We start from the raw sequence: 12,254 nt of genomic DNA on the forward strand, positions 1-12,254 counted from the left end.
GAGCAGCAATATGTTTCTGTATTTCTGTAAATACAGTTGTTTCTCTTTCTCCACAAATATATTTGTTTCTGTTTTTCAAACCCAGGCTCTGTCTCATTCTTGCACTGGGCACTGGTGGGGTTTGCCCGGTTGTGGTTTCCACTTGCTCCGTGTTGGTGGGCTGGGGGTGCTTGGCAGGGCCAGCCTGGGGCAAAGGGCGAGGAGCAGGGCAGGGAGGGGGTCCCACATGGGGAGGCAGCTCCAGCTGGTACTTGTCAGCGCCGCAGCATTGCAGGATACAGGGGCCGAGCTTGCCCCCGGGCACTCATTAGCCGCGGCCCAGCCCCCTCCCTCCCCAGCCGCTGCCGGAGCCGCTCATTAGCGGCGGCCGGGGCCGGGCCCTCCCCACGGAGGCGGGCGAGGAGCGCTACCGGCCCCGGGGGAGCGGGCAACCGGACGGCAGCAGGAGCATCAGCGGCAGGAGCGGAGCCGGCGCGGGATGGGGCAGCGGCGGGGCCCGGCCGTGCTGCTCCTCGCCCTGGGTGAGGCTGCCCGGGAGGACGTCGGAGGGAGGCTGGCGGGTGGGGTTTGAGGGGCCCGGGCTGGGACGGGGCCGCTTGCCCCGCGACTCCTGGGGTCTGTTGGTGGAGGGGCAGGCGGGGGCCGCTCCGTCCCTCCCGCTGGGGCAGGACCGTGAGTCTCTGAGGTCCGGTGGCTGCCTGTAAGGAACGGGCCATGCTGCCCCCGCCGGTCCCATCCCCCGCCACGGCTCCCTGCTGGGGCCCAACGGCTCCCCTTGGGCTCTCCGCAAACGCTGGCAGGTGAGGGATGGAGCGAGGGCTGTGCGCGTCCTGCGTGGAAGAGGCAGCTTCTTGTGCGTGGCAGCACCGACCCTGTGGGGCTCAGGGGTGCTCATGTCACCCCGGGAGGGGGGGAAGCAGGCTCGGCCCCCAAAGGGCTGCATGCTGATGCTGCCCCCCTCTGCGGCCGCAGGGCACCTGGCCGGGCTGCTGGCGTCGGGCACTGCCTGTGACAACGTTTACCGAGGCTTCTCGGACTGCGTCCTCAAGCTGGGGGAAAATATGGCCACGTACGAGGAGACAGACGGCATCGAGCTGCAGGGGCTGCACCGAGTCTGTGGGTGAGTACAGCCCTGCACTGGACATCCTACGTGTAGCAGCCCGCAGGGACATTCTGAGTACCCTGCCTGCCTCTGGCGTGCCTGCCTGTCTTTCCATGCCTCCGTCTGTCACACAGCTCTAGCTATAGTTTGCATCCCCAGCCGTTGGCAACAGCTCCAGCCCCTCAGGTCTCGCCCCACCACCCCCCGCACACTGGCACACTGCGAGTTTGGGGAGCTGAAGGTGTGAGGTGTGCGAGGGCAAGCGAAAGGATGGCAGTGCAGGGTATGGGGAGAGAAATGGAGGCATGTCTGCGTGCCCTGTAGTGAACTGAGGGCGGTGAACAGGACCTATAAGGAAACGCAGCAGCAGTTAAGGGCAAATCCAGGTGCCCTGGGGTGGTGCAAACCTGCCGGGGCACGGCGAGGGCTGAGCGCCCTGCGGCTCAGGCTTTTTGAGCTGCTGCTAACCACTGGCAGGCTGAGAGGGAAAGGTAGCGCCTGAGCAATGGGGTGAGGCTCTGGGACCTTGTCCTCATGTCGGCACAGGTGGGTGGCACCTGCCGGGGCGCAGCAGGGCAGGCACAGGCAGGCCATGGCACTCGGCGGGGGCGGGTCAGGCTGTCAGGTGCTGCTGCTGAGGCAAGTGGAGGGTCCACAGCCCTCCAGCCTGCCCCAGACACAGTATTTGACTTTGGCTATGGCCAGAAGTGGCAAACACTTCTGCAAAACTCTGGTGCTCAAGGTGAATGCAAAGCCTTTATTTTGTCAGTGTGTTCTCTTGCCAGCACTGCTCAGGAGGAGCAGCCTGGCTGGGACATGGCTAAAGGCTGGGTTGGAATGGGAACTGCTCTGGTTTGTGCTGCAATAGGGAGTTTTAGTTTTAAAACGAGGGTGCTTGGTTTTGGAGCACAACAGAATGTGCAGCCCAGCTCAGGCTGTGATTGAGTGCTAGAGGATTCCTGATTCCTTTGATCAAACTCACATGACGTGTGTCAGTGGAGAATTTTTTACAGGTTCTGGGGCACTGACCATCACAGAATGACTCCTGGGATCTTCCCTGTCCATAAAGCTGCACCAGCTTCTCCTGCTGGTCTCATTGCATGGCTGCTGGGTTTGCTGTGGCTGGGGGAAATATTTCCTGCCAGGAAGTATTTTTGAACTACTTGCCTTTACCTTCAGCTTTCTCCACTGCCATCTGCTTCCCTGGTGCCATGGTCTCCTCTCCAGAAGCATGGGTGAGGGAGGGATGCAGATCTGGGAGCTGGCATGCAGCTGGCAGTGTCTGAGCTCTGCATGTGTGGTGCTGCCCCAGAGCCAGCCTGGGCAAGGTGCTGACAGCAGCCTGTCCGGGGAAGCAGATAGAGGTTGTGAAAGGTGAAACAGTAAGAACTGCCACCCAATCTGAGAGCAAAACCAGGAGCTGTCATCCCCTTCCACCTTGCCCCAGCCACCCTTTGCCCAAAGACACAGGCCAGGTTTAACTCTCACCTGGCAGAGCTGGCTGCTGCTGCTGCAGCTCGGGTGTGAGCACAGGAGGTCGGCTGGGTTGGCACCAGCTTTGCTCATTATCTGGGGACATTTATTCCGCCACAGCAACTCAGTTTAATGAACTCCCTCACAGCTGGCATTCTGATGTAAGCCCTGCTAGACAAACCAAGTAAGTAGAATGCTTGGGTCTGTGTATCTGCACAAGGTGTTACCTCCAGCTCAGAGCAGTTGGGCAAAACAGAGGTGTCCCTTGGCCATCTGGGCTGCATCTCCTTTCTGAGTGGTGGCATGTGTGTCCAGTGTCATGGCATGCACAGGGAAGGTGGCAGAGGACTAATGTGTTCCAGGTAGTCCCCAGCTTGCAGGTAAATGATGGTCTGGAGCCACTTCCAGAGGAGAGGCTGGTCTGTGCCAGCTGAGTCTTTCAGGCTTCTTCACTTTCATCTTGTAGATTTGTAGCTACAGAGACCTTGCCTATGAATTCAGCTGTATGGACACAGTAACCTGCCAGGCTGTGAGTGCCCTTCCCATCACAGCACCTACAGCAGCCTTTGGGGATATGGAATCTCTTGCCACTCTCTCCTCAGATACATGACAGCCAAAAAAAAAAGGAAGTAATGCCCATCCTTGCCCTCCCTGTGCTGGGTGGGAGCCTGGTCCTTGCTGTCCTGGTCTCTGGACAGATGGAGCTCGCCCCTCCCTGCTCAGCCTGACACTTGTGGGATGGAGCTCATGGGAACTGGGTCAAGCCCACCTTTTTCAGAGCCATTGCACTCCCTCACCAGAGGTAAGAAAGGAGCTCAGGAAGCAGGTAAAACGTTGACATGCTGAATACTGGTCTTGATAAACACAGTGTGGGGTCATCCTGCGTGGTGCTGGTCTCAGCATTCTGCACCAGCCGAACAGTGTCCATTGTACTCCCCCTGAGAATCTGCAGTTTTCAGCCCCATTTCTGGCAGGGTTTTTCCCTGCCTGTTTCTAGCTCTGGAGAGGCAGCTAAGGGGGAGGGGTGAGGGTGGGGAGGTGGTCTTCAGCAAGCAGGTCCTGGCTCATTCCTGCAGGACCACAGGTTATCTTTGCCTAGCTTGTTTTTGCCTGGTGCTCCCCAAGAGCCTCTTTCCACTGAACAGTTTCTACTTCTGGAGAGTAGTACCCAGCAGATTAAATGGAGATGTGTCTAATTAGAACACAGTCAATAACTCCTCCTGCCCCTGCCCATGCTTTAGTTAAAAGCTGTGTTGTCTGTGGGAGCTGTTGTCCTCCTTGCTTTGTGCTTGTGTTTTGCCCTTGACTCGGCTAGGAGAAAGCTGTGAATGAAATGCGCTGGGCCTTTGTTCACCGCCTGCTTTAGATACTCTGGGTGCTCAGGGCTGAAGGGAAACATTTGTTGATGGGAAAGAATGGATTTTATTGACTTCCAGAGAAAGTGTGGGCGGGGAAAGGCATAAAATCATTTGTGTGTTTAGAGTTTGACCCAAGATGCTGTGGGAGATGATGGAGGAGATGAATAGTTGGGCAGCTGGCACGGAACGGGGTGGCTGTTGCTGCTCAAAGGGGAGGCATGGGGCAGCAAGGCTGTGCCCAGCTCCTCGGTGCTGTAGTGCTGTGAAGGGGCTCACAGTGCTGTATCTCCTTGGCTGCAGGTACTGGGATGAGTTTCACACGTGTGCCCTGGAGGCGCTCTGGAAGTGCCAGAAGGAAGCAGCAGCCATCTGGGAGAGGCTGAGAAGGGAGTCTCGGAAAGTCAAATTTCAAGGCAGTCTGTTTGACCTCTGCAGCCCCAGCACGGCACAAAGCTTTGCCTGGACCCACATGCCCAAGGTTTCTGTCCTCTGTGTCCCCCTCATCGTCACTTGGCTGAACTTATGAGCTGATCTCTGCAAGGTGGCGGTGGAGCACGTCACAGTGTCTCTCTGATCAGCTTCCCAAGCCCCTGAAGAACACCGTGTGTGGTGCTCAGTGAACACCTGGATCCATCCTGTCTCTGAGACATGGGAACTGCTCAGCAGCACCTCCTGGGTTGTGCTCTTTCTCTGTCATTTGGGATAATGCCTGTCCTCTTCTGCCTCAGGGCTCTGTAGTGGGTAGGCACCCATCAGATGACTGCAGAACTTGGGACCTTGTCGATAGGGGGCAGAGGATTTGGGGGAAAGGATGAACTGGTCAAGGACACTGGATTCTTTTGTACTCTTCTACAGCTACTGGAAGGAAGGCTGTTTTCTTTGGTGACTCTTTCCATCAGATCAACTCTCCAGATTCTAGCTCTGAGCACTGAAGCCAAGAGGGGCATTTTTACAACTGTTCTGTGAGGTGCAAGGGGGTGGTGCACATCAGGTCAAAGGCATAAAGGAGAACTTAGTGCCCTGTACTGGCCTTTCTTCTTTGAGGATGTGCTTGAAAGCCCTGCTGAGGAATAATTGCAAGCGCATGACCTCTTCTCTTGCACACATCTGGAGTCCTGAGTAACCCCTGTGTTATGTGTCAATCCCTTCTCTAAGGAAATAGCAGAAATATTTGGGGGAAGAGGGAGTGTTAAGCTAGCAGGACAAAAAGGACTTACAGCAACTCATTTGCTTTAAAGCTTTCTCCAAAGGTATGTGTAAGCAGCTCTGGGCAGCAGTGTGTAATTCCAGAGTATTAAAGTCTGTTGTAGAGCCTACACCAGGGTAGAAGTTAAATGTCTTGCCTCCTGTTTGACAGCACAGCCTCTTCTGGCCTCTTTTGTGGCTCACAGCATTGTTAGTTTGGTGGCCTCAGTGCAAGCATGGAAGTATTTGCATTAGAGGGGTGCTTGCAAGTGACTTCTGGGCATGTTAGAAAAACTCATCAGTAGTTGTGGGCAGTGTGATGCAATTCTGTGCTTGAAGGATGCTAGTGAAGCTCTGTGCCCTGCCTCACTGTAACCAGCAGGGTATTTCCACCTGACTTTCGGCTTTTTCCACAGATTGGCCTCTTAGCAGGGCACCTAATTGCCAGCAGGGGCAGGCATCTGCTAACAGCAAGGGACAGTCCTTTGTGGAGGTGCAGGAGCTCCTCGTGAGCCTGAGCACAGGCACCTCACACTGATGGTTTGAGTGCTGCTGCCTCAGGAGTGAGCATAGCAGTGGATACCACCAGTTACAAATGGATTGGTGTCCACAAACCTGGGGTTCTGAATCAGTGTCCCCTGAAAGTGTGCTTTGCAGTGTGGGCAGGGGATCTGGGGTCCTGCTAGCCCCAGAGATCCCACTGGATGCACTGCAGGCATGGGGACATGCTTCTCCTACAGTAAAGGCTTTTACCAACAGTGCTGCTGGGATTTTTAACGGTGGGTCATGCTGCTCTCCTCTGGCATTCATGTTCTTCCTCTTACTTTCCCTGGCACTTAATACTCTGCTCCTGCAGCAGCATGAGGAGTGAATAAATTGAGGAAAATTCCAGGAATTGAGCCGAGGAGAGCAGCTGGTGTTCAGACAGCACTTCAGTGCTTCACCTAGGCTTTCTACAGATAAAGCAGAGATGTTACTCATGCATGTGGAATCTTGGGCACAGAGCTAAGTAGTGGAGAAGGGGTAAACCACAGCACTGCAGAACCTGGTGTGAATCACTCAGCTGCTTTAGGTGATTTTCTTATTCCTCTCCCAGAGCAGCCTACGCTGGCTGATCCTGTCTCTCCCTCTCCCCCCTCCTCCTTTCCTCGCTTCTCCTGCCTGTGGTTGGTAGCTGGGGAAAGCTGAAGCAGGTGGGTATCATATAACCAAGGCTGGAGTCTTTTGGATCCAAATCCTGTACCTGCTCTTCATTTACAATAGGTGTATCCAGCTAAGCAAATCCTCCCAAATCCCACAGTCCTGAGCTTCTCTTTGCAGTAGGCATCTTCTCTGTTAAAATGATCTACTTTAAAGGAGCTTTGGGGAAGGGGAAACTCAAAGTCTCAGCAGAGGTCTGCAAGAAGTCTTCTTTTTGCAAAACCAGGGATGCAAATGGGCAGCTGACACTACCACTGGCTCTGAGGAGAGCAGGTGGTGAGGTGTATCTTCCCTGGAAGCAAATCCCTCAACTCTACTGCACACACAACCCAAAGATTCATTAAGAAACAAAGACCATCTGCCACCAGCCCAGTAAGGAGAGGCAGATTTTTTTAAAGCCAAGGATGCTTCTAAAGCTGACTGAAAGCATGTGAGTGAAAATTAGGTCTCACAGTATGAGAGCAAGTTTCAGAGGTTCCTTCCTCAATCATTTTTAGCAGAACTTCATAGAAACATAGGATGTTTTGGGTTGGAAGGGACTGTTAAAGCTCTGGCTAGGACGTTTTCAGTAGATTTCTTTTTAGAAAGGGACCAAAAAAACCCAATATATAGGTTCAGTCCTCACAGGCAAAGTCAGCAGACCTTCAGAAGAATTTCTAATTCTACAGCAAGCTTCATGCTGATGCAGTGAAGCTCACTGGGTGTCCCACTGGGCATTAATCCACATTTGTCAAGGATTTTTCTCCTAAGGAGGTAAGTGTTCCTTGGTCTAGTTTTCATGCCTGTTCTTACAGGGTAACAAAGGTAGCACATCTTTAATAGTCTCACAGCAGCTCTGGTATCACTTGCCTGTTCTTTAAGAAATGGGCTGAGTGTGATTTTCCCTCTGCTCTCTCATTCACTGTGAATAGTCTTCTAGCTCTAATTTGCTTCAAGACCATCCCTGAAAACCACAGGGTTCTGCACTGCCTTTTGGTGTGATGTTAAGCCTTGAGTTAAACCTGTAAACTTCCCTTGTGCAGGATTGGGATGTTCTTCCTCAATAATAGCAACAAAAGGAGAGGATAAAATTATCCTGGAACAGTCTTAAAATACAACTGCCAGTAGGCCAGCGTTGGTCAGCCCTGTGGCAGAGCCTTCTGCTGCTCGCCCCGATCCCCACCGCACGCACCGTAGCTGCTCCTCTTGAAGGAGATACTGGCACCTACTGGAAGACCAGTTTATGTCTAGGCTGAAGGTGACTGGAAGGCAGGCAACTACCCTCATGTATGAGGAATGAGCTGATTCTGAGAGGGGCTGAACCGTCTTGCTGGCTGCACAGGAGAGTTGTAGGGGAAGCCCTAGGAAGTGACCTCTGGGTGGCCCTCCAGTGAGCGTTGGCTCCAGCCCAGAAAAACACTTGTGTGAACTCTTCCCTCAGAAAGACTGCTGCTGTTCTACAGCTGTGCTGAGGGAGTTTGGTCAGGAAGAGCTCCTGGCCAAACCTCAGAACAGAAAAAGTTCTGGCTAAGTAACTGTAGCCAGCAATCCTCCTCTGCAGCAGCTTTGCCAAGTATTTCAAGCACCAGGATGTTATCCTGCCTAGTATCTCAATACAAGTGCAGGGACTGAAATGCAACTCCCCCAGGAACAAAGGTCAACAGGGCAGCTTCAAAGAGTTTACCATAATGCTCCTGCTTCTCAAGTCATCCCACTGCTTTCCATCAAACTGAATGAGCAAAGAACCTAAGCAAAGTAACACTTACAAATAGAAATATACAAAAGGAAGTAGCTGCAGGATGCTGCACAGGAGAAAATCTGTCTTTATAAGTAGCTTTGTCCTTCTTTGGGTTCAGCTGAAACCAGGCAGAATGAGGGTCTGGGGCTGTGGCACCGAGGGCTACCACCGAGCTCCAGCACCTGAGCAGTATGGTGCTGTCCTGCCTCCTGCAGGTGATGGTGTTTGAGGTGCCTCTAAATGAAGGCACATCCTATTGCTTTGAGAAGCAAGCTGCAGTCTCTCACTTAACAACTGGTCAAGGTGACATTTAGTGAAGGCTTCTGAAGCCTGACAGGCAGACCCAGAGCAGCATGAAGTGCAGCGTGGCTCTAGGAGAACTTTCCAGCCTCAGAATGAGCATGTGGAGACCCTGGATTGCTGACGCTCCTCCTGAAGCAAAGATTATGCTGGCTGACTTCCCCAGACAGCACTCACTGATGCCTTCACTTCAGAGCAGAGGTATGAAATATTTATTGTAGGAAATGTTATGTGCCCAAGAGAGTGGGCATCTTACAGCCATGCATTCTCTGGCCATGTCCTCCTGCTGCTCCATGTCCCAGGAGAGCTGCAACAGGCTCACAGCAACATCATGTTTTTATTATTACAAAAGAATTCTTCAGCAAACTGCTGCCTGGCATCTCAATGTATTAAACATGGGAACACCAAACAAGACCCATCTAATGTCACAGGTTATTTAGTGTCTCAGCTGGTGATTCAGGTAAGTACAACTATTTTCTTTCTCCCCATCCACTCACTTCCTCGACTTTTTCTTTCCAAACAAGCAACAGACTGGAAGAAGCAGCAGCTCCCAGCCCCACTGCTCACTGTGCCAGCTCCTGCATCAACTGACCACTGCATTACCCACACAGGGCCTTTGTTCAACTCTCCAGATGCTCCTCACACACCAAGTTTTGCTGCCTGGCTTTTAACAGTCTCATGAGTGAAGAGTTTAAGAGCACGCTTGCCGCACAGTCATATCAAAAGCTTTGTGATACCAAAATAAACATCTGCTCCTCCCCCACCATCAGCTGATGCCAGAGGAGATGCTCACACTCATGCAGCCACCGAGGTCCCAAGGGAGGAAAAAAACCCAAAAAAAGTCTAACCAGACCTGCTGTGCTTCTTCAGTGATGGTTCTCGGGCATTAGACGCACTTGTGCTGGAAACAGCAAGGCGATGCGGCGCGCGGTCGCCGGAGCGAGTCTATACGCTGGATTTGGGGGCAGAGTTGAGCGGGATCTCTCGCAGCTCTATCCTCATGCAGAGGTACTCGCCGATGGCAGCCATCAGCGCCGTGCAGACGATGTGCACCAGCCACCAGGTGAGGGTGGAGGGGAAGCGGGAGTTGTAAATCCAGCAGCCCAGCAGGTGGAAGAAGTGCACGGTGACTGTGAAGTCCAGGCACTGCTTTCCTCGGCGGATGAAGTACAGCAAGCCCAGGGCACTGCAAAGTACAGCAGGGGTTAACACGCTGGGCCATGCCTGTGCCAGCGGGGACGCAGCAAGAGCTGATGACTTAGCTGTTGTACAAATCAAGGGGTTTAAGTCTGTTTCCAGCCTCTCTTCCAGCTGCTGCAGCAAGGCTTACATGCTTACAGCTTTGTAGTTGTTTGATGGCAGGGAAATGAGTTTTCACAGTATCACTAAGGTTGGAAGAGACCTCAAAGATCATCGAGTCCAACCTGTCACCACAGACCTCACGACTAGACCATGGCACCAAGTGCCACGTCCAGTCCCCTCCTGAACATCCCCAGGGGCAACAACTCCACCACCTCCCTGGGCAGCACATTCCAATGATGAATGACTCTCTTGGTGAAGAACTTTCTCCTCACCTCGAGTCTAAACTTCCCCTGGTGCAGCTTGAGACTGTGTCCTGTTGTTCTGGTGCTGGTTGCCTGGGAGAAGAGACCAACCCCTTCCTGGCTACAAGCACCTTTCAGGTAGTTGTAGAGAGCAATGAGGTCACCCCTGAGCCTCCTCTTCTCCAGGCTAAGCAACCCCAGCTCCCTCAGCCTCTCCTCACAGGGCTGTGCTCAAGGCCTCTCCCCAGCCTTGTTGCCCTTCTCTGGACATGTTCAAGAGTCTCGATGTCCATCCTAAACTGAGGGGCCCAGAACTGGACACAGGACTCAAGATGTGGCCTAATCAATGCAGAGTACAGGGGCACAATGACTTCCCTGCTCCTGCTGGCCACACTATTCCTAATGCAGGCCAGGATGCCATTGGCCTTCTTGGCCACCTGGGCACACTGCTGGCTCATGTTTAGGCAGCTGTCAATCAGCACCCCCAGGTCCCTCTCTGTTTTGGTGCAGAGAAACAGGCAGCAATATTTAAAATCTCTACCCCAGTGATCTTTGCCCAGTGGCAGGGGTAAACCACATTCTTGTTTACAGAGCAGTGTTTGCTGAGATCCATGAATTCCAATTTTAAACAAAATCTCTCAGAGAAGCAGATCTGATTCCCAGCTGGGAAACCTGAGGCAGTCACTCATACAGGCTTCAGAAAGTCAGAAGGCAGCAGCTCTCAGCCCTCAGCAAACACCCTCAGCCAGGTACAGGGCCCTTGGGAGATGTTTTGAGAGAAGCAGTATGTCATGCTGAATTCTCTTCAAGTTTAATATTCAAAACAGAACAAGACAGGGTTCCAGCTTGCTGCTGACTTACCAGGTGAGTGCATTGAGGATGAAAGCCATCATGGAAAGCCTCCCTGGCGGGGTGGAGAAGCCTAAAATCTGTATAGGACTATTAGTAGGAAACCACAGCACAAATCACAGCCCACAGCACATAACCTCCTCCCACAGCCCAGATGCACTGGCACAGCCCTGCACTGACTGTGGTCTGCAAGAGAAGCCTGAGCAGTTGTGATTGTCCTTCCAAGAGGTGTGTCTGGGGATGCCTACAGAAAAGCAACAGGTCTGTTTCCATACTGAGGGGGAACCACATAAACAGGGTGTGGAGTGTGTGTGCCTCCATACTGGGGTTAGCTGCATGGGGGAATCAGGGAGTCATCCTTATACCCAGGGTACCTATGCAGTGTCTGTCTCTACACCAAGGGTCCCCCCTATAGAGCAAGGTGCTATCTCTATACTTGGGTTGCCTACACAGAGTGTTTCTCAATACCAGGGGGTACCATCTGCACAGCAAAGTGCTGTCTCTACACCTAGGTGCCTGTCTCTATACTGGACGTACCACGTACACAGAGCAGTCCTGTCTCTACAGCGGGGGCAGCACCTATTCAAGGGAGGCGGTCTGCTTCCCCGCTGGAGGCCAGCCACACAGCCAGCAGGTCTATGTACTGGGGGGCAGCTCCCCGGAGCGGGAGAAGTCTGCTCTCTACCGGCGTGCTGCCTGCGGCGGAGGGGTGTCTCTAGCACCGGGGAATGCCTACACGGGGCGCGGGCGCTGTCTGCCCCAGGGGAGCCCCCGGGCAACGTCCCCCCACTGCCAGAGGCCTGTTCCCGCGGCGGCTACCCGGGGCCCCAGGCGGGCCTTCGCCCTCACCTCGTCGCTGAAGACCTGGTGAAGGGAGGGCCCGGTCCTGCCCAGGGTGCCTAGGAGGGCGAGCCAGAGCCCGAGCGAGCTGTAGTAACCAGCCTGCAACAACACCATCTGCGCCACGATCAGCGCCGGGTCCCACACGTAGCTGCGGAACTGCGCCGCCATCGCCCGCCCGCCGCCGCGCGCCGGAAGTGCCGCCGGCCCCGCGCCAGCGCCCCCTAGCGCGGCGGAGGACGCGGCGCTGCCTCCCGGGGGAGCGCCAAGGGGCCCCCCCCGCCCTCTGACCCCGCGCTGCCGGAGAGATGGCGGGGCCGGCCCCGAGCCCGGGGTCACTGAGGCAGGTAAGCGCCCGCTGCCGCCTGTCATACCCCTGAGGCCTCGCCGTGAGCATGTGGACCTTCACAGGGGCGCAGGTATCGCCTTCGGGCACAGGCCGGGTGGCCTGCGGGGGCGCCACGAAGACGACCCAAGGGCTGGAGCACCTGTGCTGCGGGGCCGGGCGGGGGCAGCTGGGTCTGTTCAGCCGGGAGCAGAGCAGGCTATGGGGAGACCTTATAACGGCCTTGCAGTACCTGAAGGGGCTACGGAAGAGGGACTTTTTGTAAGGGCCTGTGGTGATAGGAGAAGGGGCAGTAGTTTTAGACTAGAGCAGGGTAGATTTAGATGAGATGATAGGAAGA

General features: G+C 54.4%; 2 protein-coding genes across 2 annotated transcripts; one reads left to right on the forward strand and one right to left on the reverse strand.

Annotated features, from left to right (window-relative positions):
* The first annotated feature begins 446 nt into the window (after positions 1 to 446).
* LOC137446856 (neuritin-like) lies at positions 447 to 5,485 on the forward strand. Its single transcript, XM_068149857.1, has 3 exons — positions 447 to 521; positions 973 to 1,120; positions 4,234 to 5,485. The coding sequence occupies exons 1-3, from the start codon at positions 479 to 481 to the stop codon at positions 4,457 to 4,459; spliced, it is 417 nt and encodes a 138-aa protein (XP_068005958.1). The 5' UTR covers positions 447 to 478; the 3' UTR covers positions 4,460 to 5,485.
* A 3,039-nt stretch (positions 5,486 to 8,524) lies between these two features.
* Positions 8,525 to 11,748, reverse strand: SYS1 (SYS1 golgi trafficking protein). Its single transcript, XM_068149856.1, has 3 exons — positions 11,578 to 11,748; positions 10,741 to 10,808; positions 8,525 to 9,521 (listed from the first exon to the last, which is right to left on the reverse strand). The coding sequence occupies exons 1-3, from the start codon at positions 11,737 to 11,739 to the stop codon at positions 9,281 to 9,283; spliced, it is 471 nt and encodes a 156-aa protein (XP_068005957.1). The 5' UTR covers positions 11,740 to 11,748; the 3' UTR covers positions 8,525 to 9,280.
* Between the last annotated feature and the right edge of the window lie 506 nt (positions 11,749 to 12,254).

The sequence above is a fragment of the Melanerpes formicivorus genome, unplaced genomic scaffold, assembly GCF_026170545.1.
Source record: "Melanerpes formicivorus ecotype bairdi unplaced genomic scaffold, bMelFor1.0.p_v2 SCAF_19, whole genome shotgun sequence".
Classification (NCBI taxonomy): Eukaryota; Metazoa; Chordata; class Aves; order Piciformes; family Picidae; genus Melanerpes; species Melanerpes formicivorus.

Coding starts and splice junctions, on each gene's coding strand:
- LOC137446856 (XM_068149857.1), top strand. CDS start 479: ATGGGGCAGCGGCGGGGCCCGGCCGTGCTGCTCCTCGCCCTGG. Junction 522..972: donor CGTGCTGCTCCTCGCCCTGG/GTGAGGCTGCCC, acceptor CTGCGGCCGCAG/GGCACCTGGCCGGGCTGCTG. Junction 1,121..4,233: donor GGGCTGCACCGAGTCTGTGG/GTGAGTACAGCC, acceptor CCTTGGCTGCAG/GTACTGGGATGAGTTTCACA.
- SYS1 (XM_068149856.1), bottom strand. CDS start 11,739: ATGGCGGCGCAGTTCCGCAGCTACGTGTGGGACCCGGCGCTGATCGTG. Junction 10,809..11,577: donor ACCAGGTCTTCAGCGACGAG/GTGAGGGCGAAG, acceptor AGTCCTATACAG/ATTTTAGGCTTCTCCACCCC. Junction 9,522..10,740: donor ATCCTCAATGCACTCACCTG/GTAAGTCAGCAG, acceptor TGTACTTTGCAG/TGCCCTGGGCTTGCTGTACT.